At 49.0% G+C, this 22795-nt stretch overlaps 1 protein-coding gene across 1 annotated transcript in view; it reads left to right on the top strand.

Moving 5' to 3' along the window:
• The window catches only part of Rassf3 (Ras association domain family member 3), a 63919-nt gene that overhangs the window by 35502 nt on the left and 5622 nt on the right, over positions 1-22795 (top strand). Inside the window, exons 2-3 of the mRNA XM_028759108.1 lie at positions 21142-21249; positions 21870-22092. Coding sequence (XP_028614941.1) covers positions 21142-21249; positions 21870-22092 — 331 coding nt within the window. The remainder of the gene's footprint in view (positions 1-21141; positions 21250-21869; positions 22093-22795) is intronic.

Here is a 22795-nt window from a genome sequence, read left to right as displayed (position 1 = left end):
AAAAAAAAAAAAAAAAAGAAAGAAAATAAAGCTAAAATGTCTTTTGAAGGGTAAGTCATGTCTGCATCCTAAAAATTCTCAGAGCAGACCCCCTCGTGGGTATCAGAGGACTATATATCTGGGACCAGCCCCAATGCTACTGGAGCTACAGAATGAATAGTGTCTGACATAGCCAGGTTCTTAGGAAACTGATGTGCCAGTTAAGGAGGAGACCAAAATACAAACAGGGGCTTTATGTAAACTAAGGAGAGTTCATTTTTAAAATATTACGTGTGTGTGTGTGTGTGTGTGTGTGTGTTTGCATGTGTGTGTTTGCGTGTGCACGCAGGCACGTGAGTACAGGTGCCTGTGGAGGCCAAAGTCACCATGGTCCCCTGGATCTGGAGTCATGGGAACTGGGTAAGAGCAGTATTTCCTAACTACCGAGCCGTCGGTCCAGCCTGATTTCTTTTTTATTTTATTTTATTATATATATAGGATTGCTCTGCTGCACGTACACCTGCATGAAGAGAATATGAGATTCCTTTATAGATGGTCATGAGCCTCCGTGTGGTTGCTGGGAATTGAACTCAGGGCCTCTAGAAGAGCAGCCAGTGCTCTTAACTGCTGAGCCATCTCTCCAGCCCTCCAACCCAATTTCTTAACAACAGAAAATGGACGGGAAGTGTGAGAGCCACTGGGACTGTGACCCTAGTTTCAAGGACAGCCCTTGGCCCCATTAGAGTGTCCGGAGGCCTGGCTCCTCATCTGCTAAATAAATTCTTTGAGGGAGGAGAGAAGTGACGTGAGGTAAGGGTGAGGATGTGGTATTTTTGGAATAGTTTGAGATACAAAGACATTTCCTGATAAGATTAGATTCCTCCCAAGTGAAACTTGGACTCTGGTCACTCTTACCAGTGAAAGGACGTCAGGGACAGCTCAGAGAGCTTGGTTCTCGGCTCTTGCGTCAGCTTTGATGCCATGTCCTGAGGAGGCTCTGAGGGTAAGGAGGGACCAGTTTTTGTGGGACACCTTGAGTTTGTTTGCGACTTTGACCAGAAAGTCATCGAGGCCTGGGAGTGTAGTTCAGAAGAGAAGGTGAAGGCCAAACAAGCATAAAGCCCTGGGCTCGGGCCCCAGCACTACAATAACCGGGCGTGGCAGCCTGTGGGCCCAGCACCTTGAGGCCCACTCCCTGCCTTCATGTTGTCTCACTTCTGAGCCATGCTTTAGCTTAACCCTTGAGCTTAGGCCTGCATTAGAAGGTAATTAGTTAGAGCACAAAGTCTTCTCGTGGCTTTTGCCTTTTTTTTCCTCCCCGACTTAGTGTGTGTGTGTGTGTGTGGCAGTTAAGATCACCATAATTTTGAAGACAGTAAAATTTGAAAAGGAATTTACAAAGATCAAAAGCTACAAATTATGAACCTGATATTACTAGAAACAATTGTTAATGTTCCCCCCCACCCCCCAGACAGGGTTTCTCTGCCTAACCCTGGTTGTCCTGGAACTCACTGTGTATTCAAAAATGGGTTAAGAGAAAGCATCACTGTAAATTAAGACAACCTGAAGGCATGGATCTAAGCTCCCAGGTGCTACACCCACGGGCTACCACGCCCAGCTACTGTAGTGCTGGGGACTGAACCCAGGGCTTCATGCGTGTTTCGTTTGCACCCTCTCCACTGAACTACAGCCCCAGGCCTAGATAGATAGATGACTTATTTTGAGTGTCACCTCGGTGTCCTTGAACTCACAGAGATGCACCTGCCTCTGCCTCCCAAGCACTGAGATTAAAAGCACTATTATGTATTCCTCCAATGACTAAAATATACTCTATGTAGATCACACGGAAATTAGCGGGAGAGGGAGGTGGAAACTGTAACCGGGTGGCTTGGATTTGAAGCGAGAGTGGGCTCTGCACCTCTGGGCCCTTGTCTTTCTCTTTCATCCACAGCTGAGGTCTCCTGGCCTTCTCCCCCGCAAGCCCAGGCAGCTTTGCCTTGTGCCTGTCAACCATCCAGTTTTGTTGTTTCTCTCTGAAGGACAGTGCACTGCTGCAGTGCATACCCTAGGGCGCTCAGGACAGTCTAACCTGGGACTTGACAAGCAGAAGAGTCTTGTAGAGGGAGTGACTCCTTGCTTACAGAGCTTGAGTTCAGATCCTGGTCTCCATCAGACCTTCGCAGTGGACACACTGAGTTGAGCACCATTGCGCCTGTGTTGGTTATAATAATGATTTCCTAGCTAGGATTACCTGCTCATGCATAGCAGACTCTCAGAGTTCTCTCCACACAGTAAATGACACCCCCCCACACACACACACCTGTCCTTTCAGTCAGAGGTGTTCATTGAGCCCAAGTACTCCTGGCCTTGTTCTAGGTGCCAGGATCCAACCCTTGAAAATCCCTGCCATGGGAGATTGCTACTTCTTAGAAGAAAACAGGCAATAAGGAAGATGAGTAGAAATACGGAGTGCCTGACCAACACGGGGTTCAAGCCCCTCTCCTCTCCATGCGCGAGAACTAATGAAGTGAGAATCAGGTTGCAGCTCAGTCGATAGAGCGTCTTTCCAGCATGTGGAAAGTCCTGGGTTCAGTTCCTGGCACTTGTTTGGGGTTTCTGGGGTATGAATCAGCTCTTAAAATCTGTTTGTGCGGCCAGCCTGGTCTACAGAGTGAGTTCCAGGACAGCCAGGGCTACACAAAGAAACCCTGTCTCGAAAAACCAAAAAAAAAAAAAAAGTGTCTGTGTGCAAGCACAAGGCCTGAGTTCGAATTCCCGGTACCCATGTAAAAAGCAGGGTATGGTGGCATGCACAGACCTGTAGCCCCGACATTGAAAAGGGGGAGGAGACAAGAGGCTCTGTAGGGCTGGCTTGCTGACCAGCCAGTCTAGCTGAATTGCTGAATTAATTCCAGATTCGTTGAGAAGCCTTGTCTCAAAAACAAGCTAGAGAAACAATTGAGGTGGGCAATAAACATTAACCTTCTGGTTTTCACATGTCTGAGGACCCGTGTGCATGTACACCCGCACCCATACATGTACCCACACATATACATGCCCCCCCCACAACAACAACAACAACAACACACACACACAGAGAAAATAATAAATTAGTACTAGTATAGAAAAAAAAAGAAAACTTCCACGAAGTAATTTTATGCACGTGTGCCTATGTGCGTTTGAGTGGAAGAATACTGAGTGACTGTAGCCACACACTTCTCATGTGGGATGTGTCTTTAAGTCCCAGATGGGGGCCAGACCTTACCCTTGTGTTGAAATAAAACTTCCTGACTGTCCCTGTCCTGGTGGGTCCTGGATCTTGCCTGACTGGGGACGAGGACCCTAACGAGAAAGCGCTGGGCTTGAGGGAGAATCGGGTATGTGGTCTTCAGATGGAGACTGCTTAGAAGAGTGTCAAGTGTTCAATAAAGTTTAGCCACTATAGGTGTCCTGTTACATCCTGTTATAAAATTTAGAATTTTAACTGGAAGCCAGGGCCACTGTCTTGGGGGAAAGTGTCCAGCCCTGCAAGTGGTTCTTATACAAGTACCAGACGTGAAGTACATACAGCCATTGAACCCCTACTCCTGTCACACTGGTGCTCTTCAAACTCCCTGTCTTCTCTCTCTACCTTCCCTGTCCCCGCGGCCATCTAAGAAGACTGTCTTTAAAACAGGAAGCACAGACCTTTGACAGAGCTCTTGTCCTTGCTAACTAGGGAATGGGCAGAGGGAAGACAGATATCCTCAGAGTCATTAGGTCTCCGAAAGTGTGTACACAGAGGAGGTCAGGGCATGAAGAAATGCAGTACAGATGTGGTGCACACTCATTGGAGGAGGGAAAAAACCAGACTGGAATGCAGCGGTTCCCAACCTTCCTAATACTGCCACCCTTTAATACAGGTCTTCACGGTCTGGTGACCCTCAACCATAACATTATTCTTGTTGCTACTATGTATCTGTAATCTTGCTACTGTTATGAATCATAATGTAAACTTCTGTTTTCCAGGTGACCCTGTGAAAGGTCATTTGACCTCTCCCAAAGGGTCAGGACCCACAGGTTGAGAGCCACTGCTTTTTGTGTTTTTCCACTCGGACTGTATCTTGTTTCTAGACTGAATTTGTGGTTTGTAGAATGCAGAAGCTGTCTCAGGGATGTGAGCTCACTCTGTAGTGTGTGTGTCCGTGTTTTCTTAACCTGCTTCTCAGTGGGTTGCCTTTTAGTTTAGGGAACAGGAGCTCTGCAGTATGTGGGAAATCACACTTTGAGACCTTCCCTCAGTGCCACGGGCCCGTTATCTCAGTTCTCTCTGTACAGTACTGGATCTCAGTTACACAGCCATCCCTAAGTCACTTTATTAGCAGGTCCCCTTTATGGATATAACTCTGTCCCACACCACTTGAGAAAACCAGGCCTTAGAATGAACAGGCATTGTAGGTGGTCACCAAATCGTGTCTGATCAGCAGAGTGCCAAGGAGCTAAAACCAGAGATGTGGTTAGTGTCTCCATTGCTGTTTTCTCATTTGAAGTGACTCACTTCCAGCTCAGGGGCTTTGGGATGATTAAAACGAGCTCGTATAAATGTAGCTAGCCTGAGATCTGTGCTGAGACTGAATCTGACCAGTTTACTATCTGATAGAAAGAGGTCACTTTTATTTTTGTTTCATTTTCTTTCCTTCTAAAGACAAAGTTTTACCATGTAGCTTCTTCAGCTGGCCTTGAACTCTCCCTGACCCTGACTCCTCAGCTGACTCAAGTGCTAGCTAGCCTTTGCCAAGTGTTTGCCACCACCCCTGGCAAGCTTCTTAATATTTTGAGGACTTCTGTGGAGAGATTGCCCAATTTATAAACATTGTTTACTGTTTATCATTATTATAAAATGCCAACTTCAATAATCCCAACACGTGATGATGTCACCTGATTGTGGAGAAGTGCCATGTGGGTTATCTCCTCCTTTTAACAAGGCCCTCTGAGGGCATATGGTTTTATTGTGTTCATTTTGCCAGCTAGAGCCCGGGCTTAGAACTGAGTGCAGTGATGCGTGCCTTAGTCCTGCACTCCAGAGGCAGAACACAGACAGGTGGATCTCTGTGAAGCAGAGGCCAGCCTGCTGTACATCAGTGTGTCCCAGGACAGCCAGCCAGGACTATGTAGAGAGACCCTGTCTCAAAAAAAGAAAAAGAGAGCAGGTTAGAGAGACCGAGAGATGTAGAGTGTGCCGTTAGGTTGCTTTTCTTTAGGACAGGAAGGTCTTGTGCAGTTTGCACCTTACCTCCGGAACTTTCCTTCCTGAGAGGCTTGGCTTTGGAGGCAGAAGGTCAAGTCTCAGCCGCCTGTTGGTGTTCCACCTGAGAGCCCCTGAGTACCTCCTGGCTGCAATGTTTGCATTCTCAGCCTCAAGATGTCCAGAGGTTTCTAGCTTTGCTTCCCTCTCAGTGGCTCTGTTTACCTGGGAACATGACTGAGTTACTGTTGATCTGTAGCTCTCACAGGCACAGGGTCCAGTCTATCATCTCTGCTTTACTGGGAGGGAGGGAGGGAGGGAGGGAGAGAGGGAGGGAGGGAGGGAGGGAGGAAGCCAGAGCAGACAGTCTGGTCACAAAACGCCCTGCACACTCACTCTGGCAGGCCGAGGATAGAGATAGTTTGAGTGTCTCTTCTTGGGAATTTCTGATGCTACTGCCATTGTCTTCCTGGAACTTGGAGCCACCAGGGAACCCCATGGCAGTAGACGGGGATCCCCAGTACTTGGAAATGATTAAATTAAACTATAGAATAGAAGATCACGTCTTCACGTGTGTGAAGATACGTCATTGTATCTGTGCTCAATTCGTCCTTTGCATGATAAGGGAAGATAAGCTCATCTCACAGTGTTTTAAAATAAGACTGAAGGTGGCCTGGGGGTGACAGCCCTCCCCGCCACAGGAGACGAGAGGTCAGAGTAAATGAAGGCCAGTCTGAGGTACATGAGGTACTATCAGAAAGAAAGACAGCAAAAATAAGGAAGAAAGAAAGAAGGAAGGAAAGAAAGAGAACGAACATGAGATTCATCCTGGGTAATATTAAGGACTTATGGATTTTCTTGGGTCTTATACTGTTGCTGGTTTGTTGCTGTTTGTTTTGTGACTGTTGTCATTCTAGACAAGTGCTTCACGCCAAGCTACTGTCTCTCAGCTCCAGACCTCAAGCTGAAGGACTCAGGCCTACAAAGACAAAACCCGCCTCTTAATAGGCTTGGAATCCAGCTTCCTCATCTGTCTCAGTCTTCTCAAAACGATCTGTGTAGCTTGGAGCACTCACGTAACCCTCTGTGGTATAAATGGGAGAGGAACTCGACCAGCACGGGTAACATGACAACAGTGGCCATTTGAAAACGGCCTGTGATCTCGTTCTCAGACTCACAGACTAGCAGAGGAGTTGATGAGGGCAGGCTCTCTTTAAAAAAAAAAAAAAAAAAAATAGCATTGATAAACTGATCTTGGAAGGGCTGGGAAGTCTCCAGCCCAAAACTCCAAGGCTGGTGTCTTTTTCAGAGAGCAGCAGGTGCCGCCAAGCCCTCTGGACGCCGAGCTGATGCGGCATCCCGTTCCAAACTCTGGAATTTGCTCTGGCCCCAGCTTTGGCCTGTAAGGGCAGTTTTAGAGGATTACGGAGGCCCGGGCCTGGCTGGCTAGGGAGCCTTGAAGCCATTGTTAGGTGGTGCTGTTCTGCCTAACTGGTTGCTGGTGCTCATCTGTGTTTTCTGTCTTTCAGTGTTTCTCTAAGATACACAGCAAGAAAGGCAGCTGCAGCCAGTTCTGCCCCAGCCCAGAGTAAATCCTACAGCATGGGATGGAACTATTTATGCAGCATGGCTTGTTTATTCTGTTTTAGGATGAGGGAAAAACAAGCCACGACAAGGAAGACCAGACTTGGCTTTCTGTAGGCCTTTCCCCCTTTATCCTTCTTTCCTTCCTTCCTCCCTCCCTCCCTTTGTGTGGTACCGGACTCTTAACACTGGGTTGAACTTCAAGCCCTAAAGATATGAAACAGCTTTCTTAGACTTTGCTCTTTTTCCCTTGAACTATTGAGGTCGGCGATGGCTAACTGAAGTGGACTCTAAAAATACCCCCTAGCAGCATGCTAAGTATTTTTTCTTTGTCTAAAATTAGCCCATTCGAGCCGTGTGTTCTGGTTTTCCAAAGCCCTCCATTAGCCGCCCTGGCTACCCTCTGGGTTTCTGTGTGGCGGGTGACAGGTTGATAGGAAGCTAACCAACGACTGACTGGCTGACTGACTGCACAGGGCAATTTATGGAGTGCCTCCTCCCCGAGCAGCCTTCCCCGGGCCCTTCCTCCGGAAGGATTTGTGCATCTGTAGAGTGGGATTCTGTACCCAGCATCTGCTCGATGGCAGCTGCCCTCGTACTCTTTGTACCACTTCTGTGTCCCACACGAGCCCTTCAGGGCTGAGCTCATGTTCCTTCATGGTTGCCACTGCCTAACACAACTATTTGCTAAAGTATTCAAGTGCAGAGTAAATATTTGTCAGAGGCCAAGGCCGGGCCATTAACTAAGCAGCAGGAAGCAAAATATGATTTGTTGGTGGTGTCTACAAAGAGATTTGTCTTTTCACATGAAAATTAAGAAGTTGGAGAGATGGCTCAGCAGTTAAGAGCACTGCTTGCTCTTCCAGATGTCCTGAGTTCAATTCCCAGCAACCACATGGTGGCTCACAGCCATCTGTGATGGGATCCAGTGCACTCTTCTGGTGTTTCTAAAGAGAGCAACAGTGTACTCATACATAAAATAGATAAAAAATTAATAAGGAAAAAAAGAAAATTAAGAAGTTGAAGAGGGAGGAAAAGTAGCCCAAGAGCCTAGTGGGGCTACAGGTACTGGGACCTGTCACTAGTTAGAAATGTCCAGGGCAGGAAACTGACAGTTTAGGTGAAAAGGTAGAAAAGACAAAAGCCTTCACATCCTTGCGGAAGGAGTCTGGCCTGAAGGAATGACGTTCCTCGAGGTCCTGGTCCACCGTTTCCTTAGATTCCACAGTGCAACATCCTGTGCCCTCAGGGACACTTGCTCAGGCAATGCCACATGAGTTGACCCCCACCCCCAATGTCTTCAGCAGCTTCCTGTCTGTTCTCTAGCATGGAGAGAAGGTCCGCTTCGAAGGTGCACACCAGAGCTGCTCCGACTTGTACTTTCAGTGGTGCACACGGTCCTTCAGTTAAATCCATCTCTCCCTGTTCCCTTCAATGCCAGATCAGCCCAGGCCAGGGCTGAGCCCTCCCCTGTCTTCCCCTGACCCTCTGGACAGTGGGGGAGGGCCAGCTGCTGACCCCCTGAGCTGAGGAAAGGTGGAGCTGGCTTCCTCTGGGCTTTCGGCTTCCTGTGCACACCACTGCTGAAGGAAAAGGAGCTGGAGGGTGTGTGAAACCTCAGCGTGGAAGAGCCTCCCCCCCTGCAAAGAGAGTGTAAATTACAGACAAACACTAAAAGGAAAATACAGACAGCTGGTGTTCCTGGGGTAGATGCAGGGTAGCCTGTATTTATAGATTGGTCACACAATCTGTGTTATAGATTGTGTGACATTAGGAACCAACTATTATTTTTGGTAGTGTGTGTTGTGTGTGTGTGTGTGTGTGTGTGCCTGTCTGTGTGTGCACATGTGTGAACGCATGTGAAAATGTTTATATTTGTACGTTCATACATAGTTGTGTGTGTCCATGAATGTGTGTGCACGGGTGTGTATTTGTAAGTGTGTGTGTTTTCACAGACTTTGGTGAGGGCTTTCTACCTTAGAGCTGTGGTTTGCTGTCTCTGGTATCTGCTGTCTGTAAGTGCAGCTGGCTCTCAGCCTTGCCTAGCTGGTGCCTCTGTTTATTTTGGGGGGCAGTCGGCACATGAAAGAGGAACTCAGCTTTACTGGTTAAGTGCTCAGTTGTCTTATGATTATTTTTGTTTCCAAGGCTGTTTATTTTTTATACGTGAAAGGCCACTTACCAGCCCCAGACTTCACTTTTTTCTTCTCTGATTCAGCCAGCCAGACTCTGAAGAAGGCTTTTGAAATGTTTGTAATTCTTATATATTTTTTTTCACAGAAAAAGAGAAGTGTGTGTGTGTGTGTGTGTGTGTGTGTGTGTCGTGTGTCTATTTCAGACCTCCCCAGATGAAGGGCAAACACTGTTAGCATTTTGGCATACTTCCATATTTGGGCACTTCTTTATTAGGTCTCCCAGGCTGGCCTGAAACTTGCCGAGTAGCCAAGGATAACACTGAACCTGATCCTCCTGGCTCTGCTCTGAGTGCTGGGATTGAAGGCATGCACCACCACACCCAGTTTATGGGTTTCCAGGGATTGAACCCAGGACTACCTGCATGCTAGGCAGGCACCCGTCCACTGTGCTGGCTCCCCCCCCCCCCCTTGTGTTCATACTTGGTAGAACAGTAGAGTGTCTTCCCTGGCTTTTCTTTTTCATTTAGAAACTCCTCCATGAACTGTATGGGTCTTCAAAGGATATGATGGTATCTAGTCCTGTGGGGTCTCCCCCCTAGTACTTGAAATGGTTTTCCAATTTTCGAATGGACTCTTCGGTCATGGCTAGGTAGGAATTCTCTAGTCGCCAAGTACAGCATCATCACGCACGCCGATTACCACACACTTGACTGAGAACTTCTTTGGCAAAGTAACCCCGCCTCCACCGCTCAGTCTGTTCTCCATCAGAGTGTGAAGAAGGGTGTGAGGTAGTGACTGGGAAGTAACTGTGACAAGATTGACCGGGGGAGCTCCCCAACCCACCCTGGAGTTGGGGGTGACGACCACGACTTGAGAGACTGTGAAAGAAAAGCTTTTAGAAAGAGAAGAGCTGAGGGGTGGGCACCTCCTGCGCCTTCTTAATTTGGAATGGAGATGTCCTTATCCTGAGCCTTTGCTGTAGGCAGGGCCAGAGCCCTCTAAGGCAGTGAGTGGGATGGGCTAGGCCACTAGGCTGGCTTCACTGAGCAGGGCAGCACTAGGTGCTCTGTAGTCTTTCTGTGAATATCTTTCCTGTCATCCCACCCTCCTGGTCTGGCCCGCCTGTGTTCTGACACTCTCTGGGTAGCTTACACCTCTGGACCCTTCCCACATTCTCCTCCCAGCTGCAGGAGGCAGGAAGAGGATCCCCCTAAAGGTAGCCCCCTCTGCAGGGCGCCTGGTTTTCTTTGCTCTCGGAGCATAGTATGCAGTCTGACTGTTGGCAAGGAGAAGATAATTCCCAGGACTCCAAAGGCAGTTTTGGAGCAGCACTCTGGGGACAGTGCCATCAAGGCACAGGGGCTTGTAGGCGTCCTCTGTGGCCCTCATCCTGTGGACGACAGTGTCCTTCTGAGACACAGGCCACCAAGCGGGGCAAGCACCTTCATTGTGTCTTGCTCTTGGTAGAAGGAGTCAGTATTATTTGAGCCATGCCTTTTAAGGGCTAGGAACCAGTTTATCAAAAGAGCCATCTTGGGGTCAGTGCAGGGTACTACAGGAGGAATATTCTGACAAGGGATAGCTGGGCTGAGTTAATGGGAACTAGTGATATAAACAGTTTAACCTAAACCTCCTTGTGGGCTTTCCAGACTGTCATATTTGTGTAAAAAGCAAGCACTCAGTGCTAGGGTACATACATACTGTGGGGTTAGGACTAGGATCTTTTAGGCCCTGGGCTCACCTGTAGTGTGACTCATTCCTTTTGATGCTGTAGACCTGGGGTGTGTAAGATCAAGCAAGTGCTAAGACTGCTTAGGTTAGCGTGTTAGCGAGGCTGCAGAGGGGAGGAATCAGAGCTATGTAAATCTGACATAGTGGAGTCCAGTGGGACCCCTTGGACACAGCCTCCCCATCGTTCTAGCCACTGTCATTTATAGTTTTGTTACCTGAAAACTCAGAGTCTAAGTTGGAATAAATCTCCTTTTATATGGTGGTAACTTACACTTGTAACAGGAAAAGGAAAGACAACACAATCCTTTCCCATAGACCTGTTTCAGATCATTTTACTTGTGTACCATCTGCATGCAGTGCCTGCAGAGGCCAGAAGATGGTGTCAGATCCCCCTGGAACTGGAGTTACAGGTGGTTGTGATCCCTCATGTGGGTGAGTGGGACTAGAACCTAGGTCTTCCTGGAAGAGAAGCCACTTAACCACGGAACTGCTTCTCTAGCCCCCAATTTCTGAATCCAGGGCCTTGTGCTTGCTAGGCAAGTGCTCTACCACTGTGCTAAATCCCCAACCCCCCAATTTCTGATTTTACTAAGACTTTATTTTTCTCTTTAAATTAGGTGTCACCTGGCAAAATTGCCATGAGTTTTGTTTGCCCATCTCTGCCCTTGACTGACTGGTGGTGGAGCCACCTGCAGGGTTTCTCAGCTGGTCCCCACCAGCCTTCTAGGTCCCAGCACTCCTTTCTGGCTGGTCTCCAAACGAGCCTGTTCAATTTCCTCTCTCCGGAACCTGGCCTTACCACAGAGTTTCAAAAGTTTCAAGGAGGCCGTGGGGGTATGAGATCTTACCTCCAGACTCTGACCCTGTGAAAACTTCCAGTGTCCCTGGCCTGACCTGAGGTGGGGGAAGGAGACGGCCCTTGAGCCCTGGTAGTAATTGCCCTTAGCTGATGGCATGTGACCACTGCATGACTCCAGGGTCTTCCTCCACATTGTGCCACTGAGATGCTCAATCTGCTGGAACCTGAGGCAGCAGGTCTGTTACTGTTTTTTTTTTTTTTTGCCTCTGGCTTCCTTCCTGGCTTCCAGGCATTTTTCTTATCTTTATTTTTCTCAGTTAATTTTTTAAGTCTCCAGCACACTTACTTTGTAGTGCTTGATTAGGGAAGCATTGCAGGCTGCTAGAATGATAGATGATGTAGGGGGGACAGAGACCACAGTTCAGGGCCGTCGGTAATCAAGAAACGGAGGGCCTTGAGTTGACGTTCTTATAAAAACTCCCTGGCTCTGGGGAAGCCTTCGCTGGCTTCTGCCCAAGCTGGTTCACCTGCCACCTCATTCTTTTGCTAGTTGCCCTGGCAGATTAACCACATCTGTGTGTGCATAGCCTCTCTCTTAACTTTGTTCACCCCAAAAAAACAAGAACCAAGTTAAACCAGAATGTATCACCATTCAGAAATGAATAGCATCGTAATTGACTACCTTTGAAAACATTTCAACCCGCGATGTCTAAGGCCGAGTGTAATCCGGTGTACTTTAGGGTCGGGACCTCAGACTGGGGCACTCCTAGAGAGACGGGCCACCTCCAAGTTTGTTTTCTGGCTCCAAACAACCGAGTGGCTGTTTGCCGATTGGCACGCGACCCGGTTTTAAAAGCACAGCCATATAGGGTAGTGGTGAAGTGGTAACCGGGTTTTAAAGAGTGAGCTCATGGAAGGCCCAGATGAAGCTCTTTTAATGTGTGTCACAACTGCACTTAATCTTATTAACGTGTCAGGCCTGGGCTGCTTTCACGGCCTGGGTGTGCCAGGGTATTTACGGGGCATACTTTGAAGGGCTCTTGGGTTTTGATGCGGATGGATAGCAGAAGCATATAAACCATTGCTCTGATACTGTAAAACCCTCGTATGCCTTTGCAGATTTATTAGGTTTTGAGGATCGAGCAAGAACATCACACTGGTTGATAAGACATGCGGGAGGCTAGATCGATTGCAAATGCAGACTCACAGCCAGGCTTCAGGACCCTGTCTGTTGAATAGGCTAGGGACCTGCCTCTCTCTCTTGTTCAGGACCCAGCCAGTTTGAACACAACATTCTCCCAGTAGATTTAAAGACACAGTAGGGTGGCTGAGAAGCCTTAGAAGGTGCCATGGGTGCTGAACCCGGCTGTGTGGATGCGGGCTGGACCCGTGGGCTGCTGTGGTGGGGGAGGCTTCCTATGTGGGCTGGGCCATTAGCTGAGGAGCAGGGGAGTTGGCTTGTAGACTGCTGGGGACCACCAGGTGGCACCAGGGAAGGATGGTGACAGGTGGGGGCTGTGTTGATCTGAGCACACTGCCTGTAGGAGGAGATTGCTGCAGCCCCCAGCCTCAGACAGTAGCTGTTGTTTTATTTTTATTTTCTGTCTAAATTTAACCTTTTTGTTTGATTGTTTTCTGTCTTGTTTTGTTTTGTGTTTTCAAAACAGGGTTTCTCTGTGTAGCTCTGGCTGTCCTGGAACTCACTCTGTTGAGCAGGCTGTCCTGGAACTTAAGAGACCTGCCTGCCTCTGCCTCCTGAGTGCTGGAATTTAAGGCCTGTGCCACCTCCCAGCATTTAAAAAAATTTGTTTTTAATGAATAGTCTAAAATATCCACCTTTGTCCTCTGGTGTCATTTTGATTGTTAATAAGTAGACTCAGGGACAAAGGATGGTTCAAATGACCAAGTGTGACTGATGTATCTTAGGTGCATTAGTAACCCCCACCACCACACACACACACACACACACACACACACACACACACACACCCTCCCAGAATACAGACTAAGGGAATGGTTAATAAGACACTAGAACTAGGAGAGATGGCTCAGCGGGTTAAGAGCACTGACTGCTCTTCCAGAGATCCTGAGTTCAATTCCCAGCAACCACATGATGACTCACAACCAGCTATAATGGAATCCGATGCCCTCTTCTGGTGTATCTGAAGACAGCGACAGTGTACTCATATATTTAAAAAAAAAAAAAAAAAGACACTCGAACTATAACACACCATCATCAGACTGGAGGTGAGGAATGACAAGCTGGAAGCCAGCTGCATGATGAAGGGAATAAAAGTCCGTTCCTGTTTAATGCGCTTATTGGGTCACAACCAGCGTCATGTTTACGGCATTGCTAAAAGTCTCTTCTTCACTGGGTACTTTTACTGATTCCTTAACTGCAGGCTTCCCAGAGCCTGTAGCACACATTCTAAAGGCCATCAGGCATCTTTATTGGGATGATGTAAGGGGCAGTGTATGAAGTACAAGAGCGTGTGCACCCTGTCTATCGCAGAACCAACACTCTTTGGGGGAGACACGGCTCCCTCTACTTCTCTGGTACCCACACTTCCATCTGCTCCCGCTTTCTGTTTGCTTTCCTGCCTGAGGCAGCAGTGGCTCATCTGTTGCTACAGGGATGACTGAGTAGGGGCTGACCAGGAAAGTGCACACTGAGAATCTTATGGCTATATAGGAAGGTTGCCTGCCTACCAGCTGAATTCAGGCAAGATAGACTCCTGAATCCTCACAGGACCGGAAATGGAATGCCAGCTCTCTGAATCTTGCCAGCTACAGGAGTCTCCCTCCATCTGTCAGGACAGTGATCCCAACTCTCGAGTGTTCAACATGCCAGGACCACACACCAAGACCACCCATTGGGTTTGCACACATGACTGCTCTTTGGATGCCACAGGCCCACCTTGAGCATCCCGGGAGCTGCGGATCTATCAGATGAGTCTCCCCTCAGTACAATTGTGAGAGCCCCTGCAGGTGTTTTCAAGTCAGCTTCTTGTTACATTGTTTCTGATCACTTTGTTCTCTTGGCGCTTTTTGCCTCTCGTCCTTTGTTGGCACTAGCGCACCAGCGGGTTGTTTTCTAGATGAGTGCTGTCCCGTGGAGCAATTAAAAGATGCTTGCTGTTTCCTCCTTTCACTCTTGGAAGCCTTCTGTGACGCCTGCCTGCTGTAGGCTTGCACACAACATGGCTGCTGGAAGGGCTGCTGAGTAGTTATGGTACGGATGGACAAATTGACCCTTGAAAAGACTTGTGTTCTGCTTCCTTCAGAATCTTAGCGAGGAATGTTAGACAGGCAGCTGAGTAAATACAGATCTGTCCCCGCCAGCCCTCCTTACGTATATATTCACAGGGGTTGAACAAGACATGCTTCCCGTCCAAAGGGCCGTCTTAGAACCTTGCAGCTTTGTCTGACAGCCCCTTCGGCATTCAGTCTTTCCCAGGGACTCCAGTTTTCAGATCTAAAAGACTTCTCCCCAAAGTTGCATACTGCTTGTTATACTTTAGAACTCAGTTTAGGAGATATACATGCATGTTTTCAATCAACTTGGAGACAGTCGTGTGAGGCATGCCTATAACCCCAGCACTAGGTGTGGAGGCAGGAGGATACCCTCAGCCACATACATAACAAGTCTGCAACCAGCAACAAGGGATCTGAACTCAAAACAAAACAAAAACCTTTTCCCCACTCCCTGGGAAAACAATCATCTTTTGCTTGTTTAGAGACAGGGTTTCTCTGTGTTCTATGTGCCTCTGTAGACTAGGCTGGCCTCGAACTCACAGAGAATCCTCCTGCCTCCACTCTGCCCTCCTTCCCTCCAGTGCTAGGATTAAAGGCATGTGCCACCACTGCCCATGGGTGAGGACTTTTTTTTTAAACATGTCAGCCCTGCCTCTGCTTGCTTTGCTCCTGCTGAACGTTTTGTTTTGTTTCAAGGGTGGGGGTTGAGACAGGATTTCTCTATGTAGACCAGGCTGGCCTTGAACTCACAGAGATCTGCCTGGCACCATTGCAGTGCGGGTCCACTTCAGGACGGCAGCAGAGGAACCTCTGCATAGAATGGTCTTCTCTAGTTTGGATCCCTGTTAAGTTACTTTTCTTGTGGCTACAACCAGATATGCATGGCCAAAGCAACTTCAGGGAGGAAGGACGTATCTCCCACCAAGTTCAAGTGACTGCAGTCTGGCCTGGTGAGGAGCCTGTCATAGCTGGAGTCACCTGGTCTGTGGTGGCTACCAGGAAGCCGAGGAAGGGGGGGGGGGGCAGTGCTTATTCAGTCCAGGACCTTCGCTCAGTGGGTCGTGGTACCCACATTTAGGGTGGAGCTCCATTAACCGACTGCAAGCACCGTCACGCACACAGTGTGCCTCAGTCATACGCTATGTGTTTCTCAATCCAGCCGGGCTGCCATTTGACATTAACCACGGTATACTCAGTTACTTCCTCCGTGGAACTAGGTCTGGCCGGAATGTGTTTATTGGAGTCAGCGCCTGGATTCACTTCACCTTAACTGGCCCTGAGTCCCATCTGCGGCCAAGGCCCACTGCTCCAGGAAATGGGGCTGTTTCAGGGTGGACAGTGCTAGATACTTTATCCTGTGTAATCGTAAGTCCGGAACTCATTCCGTCTCTATGGAGCTGGGCCCTGAGACGTCAGTAGGCAGGAGCCTGTTTTCAAACCTGGAGGTGAGATGAAAAGCAGGAACTTATGATTTCAGACTAGGCTGGACAGAAGGCACTTGCTGGCCTGGTCAGGTTACTCTTAGCTGATGCAGGCTGGACCCAGATCCATCGGGTGTTAGAGAGCAGTGCCCAGGAGCCAGGAGGAAGATGGGGGTGCACCACTTCCTGTCCTGTCTGTCCGTCCTTCCTCACTCCTTGGAGAATCTGGGGTGTTGTTGTTTTGTTTTTAACACCCTTTAGCACCTGGGGAAGAAGACCAGTAGGTTGCTTCTCTTTCTTTCCCTTTTAAAACTTTAACATTTGTGGGTGTGGTCGAATGGGCACGTGTTTGGGGGTGCGGAGGCCTCCCTCGTGTGGATTTTGAGACAGGGTCTCCGTTGGTTGCTGCTGAGTATTGCAGACTAACCGCCCTGCAGTGTTCAGGGACCATCCTATCTCTCTCCATCTCACTACATACAGGATTGCAGGTGTGCGCTGCTGTGCCCGACTTCGTCTGGGGATTCAAACTCAGGTCTCGATCCTTGATGGCAAACAGTTTACCCACCGAGCCGTTTCCAAAGACCCCCACTGTACAGAAGCCAAGACCGTGGGTGTCTCACACTGTGCTCTACCCATGAGCTATATCCATAGCCCTGCCTTGTGTCCCAGAGGCCTGTGGTGCCAAGTGAGACAATCAACCGCTTCGAGTGGGTGGGGCCCAGGGAGTAAGGCAGGCTTCACCAGGCTGTCAGCCAGGAGGGGCAGGAAGGCGGGGATCACAACCGCCTCTCACAGCTAGAAATCCGACTTGGCACCAGTGGGCACTAATAACTAATTGTCAAATGATGGCTGCTATTGTGTCCTCTCAGTTGTATAAAGTAGGTATTGTTTTTACACATGTCACAGAGATGAGAAAGCCAAGGCTCAGAGAGGTCCCATGACTTGCCTTTGGTCACAGCTAGAAAAGGTTGGCAGAGCCATGATTTTGGACCTAAGTATGTGTGACCCATAATTCATAATTCGTTTTGTTTTTTCAAGATGAGGTTTCTCTGTGTAGCCCTGGCTGTCCTGGAACTTGCTTTGTAAGCCCCAGTCTGGCCCCCGAACTCACAGGTCCACCTGCCTCCGCCTGTGCCACCACAGTTTGGCTCTTTGAGCTTTGTTCTTCAGTGGTTTTGTATTTTGTATTCTGATGTAGCTTCAGAGTTAACCTGGAAAGTGTAAGTGATTCTCAGGTCCTCTCAGACTTGTAGTGGGTCTGGTCTATCCTTGGAAAGCCTATGAAAAAGAAGGCATGTGCCTCAGATGCAGGTCCTCTGTGTCTGAGGTAGGTGGGTGTGTCTCTTCTGAGAAAGTTCACTAGTGAGAAAACAAACAGCCTGGAAATGGGGCCCCACCCTGGAAGTGGGTCTGACCCAAACTATGCTCCTTGGGCAATGGTGGCTGAGATCCCAGGGAAGTGTTTAGAGTTAGAGTTTTGCATGGCAGGACTCTCCCTGTGTCCTCAGACAAAAATGACTTGTAACCTGCCCGGCAGACGCTCTGGGGTGTGGCACCAGCCCCTCCCTGGCTGCCAAGGGCAATAACCATGCATTATTCACAGGCGGCTGCCCCTGCCCTTCCCCGTCCTGCCCTGCAGTGAGAATCCTGTTTATAGTCTGTGCTGTGCCACTGCTTAACCCCGCCTCTGCTCTCTGCCTTTTTCCTTCCCACCCCTCTGCCCCACCTGAGGCGTATTGAGAATTTGAGAATGTGCGCGTATTTGGAGGATTCTTTCCCAGGCTGGCAGACAAGGGAGTCCCTTCAAGGCTTACACAATCTAGAAGTTTCCCAAGGTTGTGGTCCTTCTCCACTTCGGGCCCTATCTGAAGTCAGTGTCATTTCCCACCCAGCCTCCGCCCCGTCTGTGTGCTGTCTCTGCACTGTCTGCAGTTGAAGAACCTGTGTTTGCCAGGCTACCCAGGGAACAGGCACCTTGAGACGGGACAGCTGCAGGGAGTCCCCATAGCTCCTACCCCACCCTCCTCAAACACAAGCCTGTATTACATGAGTAGATGCCCTTCCCCCCCCACCCCCCCCTCCCCCCCCACCTCACCCTCCCCCCCCCCCAGTTTATTTTATTTTCCCAGGATTTACTGTCCATCTTTGAATAACAAAGTGCTCAACCCAGAAGGGGACCTGCAGGCCTTGAGCCCCCACCTTCTTGATGCCTTCCACTCCTTCTTCCGCTCAGTCTCTGAGAAGTAAAGATAACTGTCTGTATGTGGTCCTCCTCTGTGCTCAGGTGTGGGCTATCCTGGGGTCATGGCTCCTTTGATCTTTCTCATAGTGCCTGTGGGTTTCTGGTCCGAAGGGCCTAAGCCCTGGTCCTTGTCTTTGCTATTCACCACTCCCTCTGCCCCCTTCCACTCCTTCCCTTGGGAGTTTTCACCCCTGAGAAGCCCCGGGCACACATGTAGTGCCATTTGTGTGCAGCTAGTGGTCTGGGGGCCCTTTGGTGTCCTTGATCCCTTACCTGGAGCCCTGTCCCTCCCTTGGTCTTAAGAGGGAACAGCTATCAGATCAGATCTTTGCAGACAGCGCTGCTCTTAGGTCAGGAGCTCTGCAGATGTGACCTATTCCAGACACTTAGCAGGAAATGAGCAAACAGACTTAGAGGGTGAGCACGCCCTGAGGCCCAGTGGTAGACTAAAGAACGTCAAGAACGGAGCCTGGTCTTGCTGGAATGCTTGCTTGAGAGCCACTCTGTATTCGGGATGGCATTCCTCCGGCGGGTTCCATAGTGACCATTCCTGGTGTATCTGTGCCATCGCCACACAGTGGAACAGCTGCCTGCCTGGGGAATGTCCATCCAGCCGTGAGCATGGTGCACTCTGGCTAGCTAGAACACACATATCTTCATACCTTTCTTTTTCCAATCTGCTCCCTGAGTTTGAATCCAACTGTACACACGTTCTTTGCATTTTCAAATGTTTGTCTACACCAGAACCTTGGAGACCTATTTAGTGATCTGGGTTAAGATAGAACTTGTTCAGGTAACTAGTGAGGACTTCTTGGAAGGGCCGATTGGCTCTGTAGACCTCTCCTGCTTCCCGTCTATACCACAGAGAGACTAGCTAGCTCTCTTTTGAAGAAGTGTTAAATGAAATGCCCATGTGGAGATACTTACAGGCTCCAGACAGTTGAGCTGACGAGTGTTGCCCGGCTCTGGGATGAGGCTCCACTTAGCAGCTAAATTTCTTCTGGCACGCTAACTCACTCGCTAGAACTCAGTTCTACGTGGACACTGGGTAATTACACCAGCTTTGCGGGTGGTTAGGAGAATGACATGTGATCTAATTCGGTGCCCTTGACTCACCAGACGCTACAGTTAGGCATTGTGGGTACATGTCTGCACCTGTCCTAGGTAGGTTACCATTGCTGGGATAAGACACTGACCAAAAGCAGCTTGGGGAGGAAAAGGGTTTACATTTTCTGTGTGTGTGTCCATTGTCCAGAGAAGTCACTGTGCTGCAGCTCAAAGCAGGCACTGATGGCGGAGGCCATGTAGGTCTGCTGCTTACCGGCTTGCTGTAGGTTTTGTGTCAACTTGATACAAGCTGGAGTTACCACAGAGAAAGGAGCCTCCCTTGAGGAAATGCCTCCATGAGATCCAGCTGTAAGGCATTTTCTCAATTAGTGATCAAGGGTGGGAAGAACCATTGTGGGTGGGGCCATCCCTGGGCTGGTAGTCCTGGGTTCTATAAGAAAGCAAGCTGAGCAAGCCAGGGGAAGTAAGCTAGTAAGTAACACCCCTCCATGGCCTCTGCATCAGCTCCTGCCTCCAAGTTCCTGCCCTGTGTGAGTTCCAGGCCTGATTTCCTTTAGTGATGAACAGCAATGTGGAAGTGTAAGCTGAATAAACCCTTTCCTCCCCAACTTGCTTCTTGGTCATGATGTTTGTACAAGAATAGAAACCCTGACTAAGACACTTGCCTGGCTTGCTTTTGTATAGTGCCCAAGACCACCAGTCCATGTGTGGCTCCGCCCACAGTGGGCTGAATCCTCCCACATCAATCAGCCAATCAAGAGAATGCACCACAGGCTTGCCCACCATTCAATCTGGGGTGGGGGCATTTTCTCACTTGAAGTTCCTTCTTCCCTACCTTCTTCTACCTTCTTCTATCCAGCGTCAAGATGACATAAAATCAGGTAGGACATTCCTGCATTGATTGAGGTCTTTAGATAGTAAATTATTAGTGAATTCTAAAGAATCAGGAGAGAACTTAGCCAGTGTTTCCCCTCTCGTGTTCTGGGAAAAGGCCAAATAGCATGGTGGGGTAGAGAGAATCTGGTCACTTATATCTTGGCACAAAGACTATTTGGAAGGTAAATATACCCTCTGGTAGTTATGCACAGTCTGACAGGTCGCTGATTACTGCCAGTTACTTAGTATTCATTCCCTACTTTCTGCTAATGCACACTGTACAGCCATAGAGCTCATGACACTAATAAACTATACTTAGGAGAAGCTTTGGGTGTGCCAGGCATAATGGCACACATCTTCAATCTCAGCACTCAGGAAGCAGAGGCAGGCAGGTCTCTGTTAGTTCTAGGCCAGCCTGGTTTATATAGCAAGTTCTAGGCCAGCCGGGTCCACTCAATGAGACCCTGTCTCAAAAGTAAACATGCAGATAAACAAACAACCCTTAGAGGTAGGAATGCCCAGTAGCGGACACTCTGCGGATCTATATTTTTACAGAAGGAATTTAGCAAAGACAGATTTGCGGGATAATATTTAATGAAGTGCTGGTTTTAGTCATGCTGGATTGGCTTAATTCTGTCACCTCTAGGAAGACTGGTATGTAGAGTGTAGCACGCTTGGCAGATGAGCCTGGTGTGCTTGAGTGAACTAGCGTTGCCTGTGTCTCAGGGAGTCTGGCTACTCTTGTGGGACACAGATGAATCCTGGTTCATCTGCACATTTTCCCCTGGTGGTTGTTCATACATGATCATGGTTTGTTTTTCTTCTAGGATGTGGAGAAAGAGAAGGAAACACACAATTACCTCAGCAAAGAGGAAATCAAAGAAAAAGTTCATAAATACAATTCAGCGGTCACGGACAAGCTGAAGATGACCTTAGTAAGTACTCCTTCCTGGTTTGCCTGACTCTCACCGAAAGATGGATGGGGATAGGGCGTGTGTGTGTGTGTGTGTGTGTAAAAGTATAAGCTGGCAGGTTTGATCCCTGAGACTCATAAGAAGGCCAGACGGAGTGGTGCACATCTGTAATGCCAACACTCCTACAGAGAAATGGAGGATCGTGCAGGAGCTTTCGGGACTGGGAGCCTGGAATACCCAAGAGCAGCAGCAGCCATGGCAAAAACAGAATGAGGGACCCCGCCTTGACTGGGTGGGAGGTGGCAGTGTCTGACACACTGCTGTGCACTAATGAGTGTCAAAAGAGTGTAGCAGAAGTGTCATCTGCTATGTGTCCCCCTTGTCACTGGGAATAAAGGTAGCCTGTTTTCCTAGTGTCAACTCATTGCTGACTTGGGTGTCTCAGAGCCCTCACCATGACCTTCCTTCTTGTGGAAGGTTGGTGTTGAACACCGAGCTGAGATGGCTTCAGGCTTTGAGGAAGATCTGGTCTGGCAGGCATGTGGCACACAGGACTGTGTTCGCCTTCCCATGGGGCCTAGATCTGTTCCTGTCCTGGCCTGCCAGGCACCCACTCAGTGTGACCTTTCTTTATTCTTCAGAATTCAAACGGGATCTACACTGGCTTCATCAAGGTGCAGATGGACCTCTGCAAGCCTGCCCAGCTCCCTCCCAGCCCCAGTAGCACTGGATGTATGAACACACTTCACATCAGCAGCACAAACACGGTGGGAGAGGTGATCGAGGCCCTGCTCAAGAAGTTTCTGGTGACCGAGAGTCCCACCAAGTTTGCGCTTTATAAGCGTTGTCACAGGGAAGACCAAGGTACGTGGCCACACTCAAAATGAAAATGGTCCGTCTGTCCCTGTCTCTCTTACTCAGTAGCAGAAGGACAGCTGATAGAAGCCGTGTCTAACCGTGTCTGTCAGAGGCCAGGGACAGACTGTGGAAGCCACACTCTGATGGCAGATCTTTATGATCGCTGTCTGTTCGTATTTTTGAGTTGAAGAGTGTTAGGTCTGAGGCCTTTGAGGCGTCTGCATGCAGTGGGCACATGCGGAGGATTTGCTGGTGTGCTGCACAGAGGGACAGGTTTGGTGAGGGTATGGTAGCAGTGATCGCAATGCCCACACCAGAGAACACTTCTGTGGTGGAGTTTTCAGTAACGCTTTTCTATCTGGAGCTCATGCGCACACGCTAAGGCTCGACGGGCCAAGAGGCACATGTACAACTCACATGTAACAACAATGAGTGCTGACCTCGGCTCTACCTGCATTTACACGAATGCCCAGTAGAACGAACATTAGATTACCTCATGAAATGGGATGGGACCTCCCGGGGAGTGGTTTGAATGGGAGTCGGTGTCTATGAGCCAAGCAGTAAGCTACTTAAGTTTTCTCTGGGAAAAGCCTAAAGCAGCAATAGAAGAAGATGTACTCACTTTGACATGATAGTTATGTCCTTTAGCTGCCCGGGGTGACACACAGCTTTTTCTGAGCGTGTACATTTGTTAAACACAGGCCCTTTG

Source organism: Grammomys surdaster, unplaced genomic scaffold (assembly GCF_004785775.1).
Source record: "Grammomys surdaster isolate TR1022 unplaced genomic scaffold, NIH_TR_1.0 126271, whole genome shotgun sequence".
In the NCBI taxonomy this organism is placed as follows: domain Eukaryota; kingdom Metazoa; phylum Chordata; class Mammalia; order Rodentia; family Muridae; genus Grammomys; species Grammomys surdaster.
The sequence above is the reverse complement of the archived record's forward strand: the minus strand, read 5'-3'. Positions and strand labels throughout refer to the sequence as shown.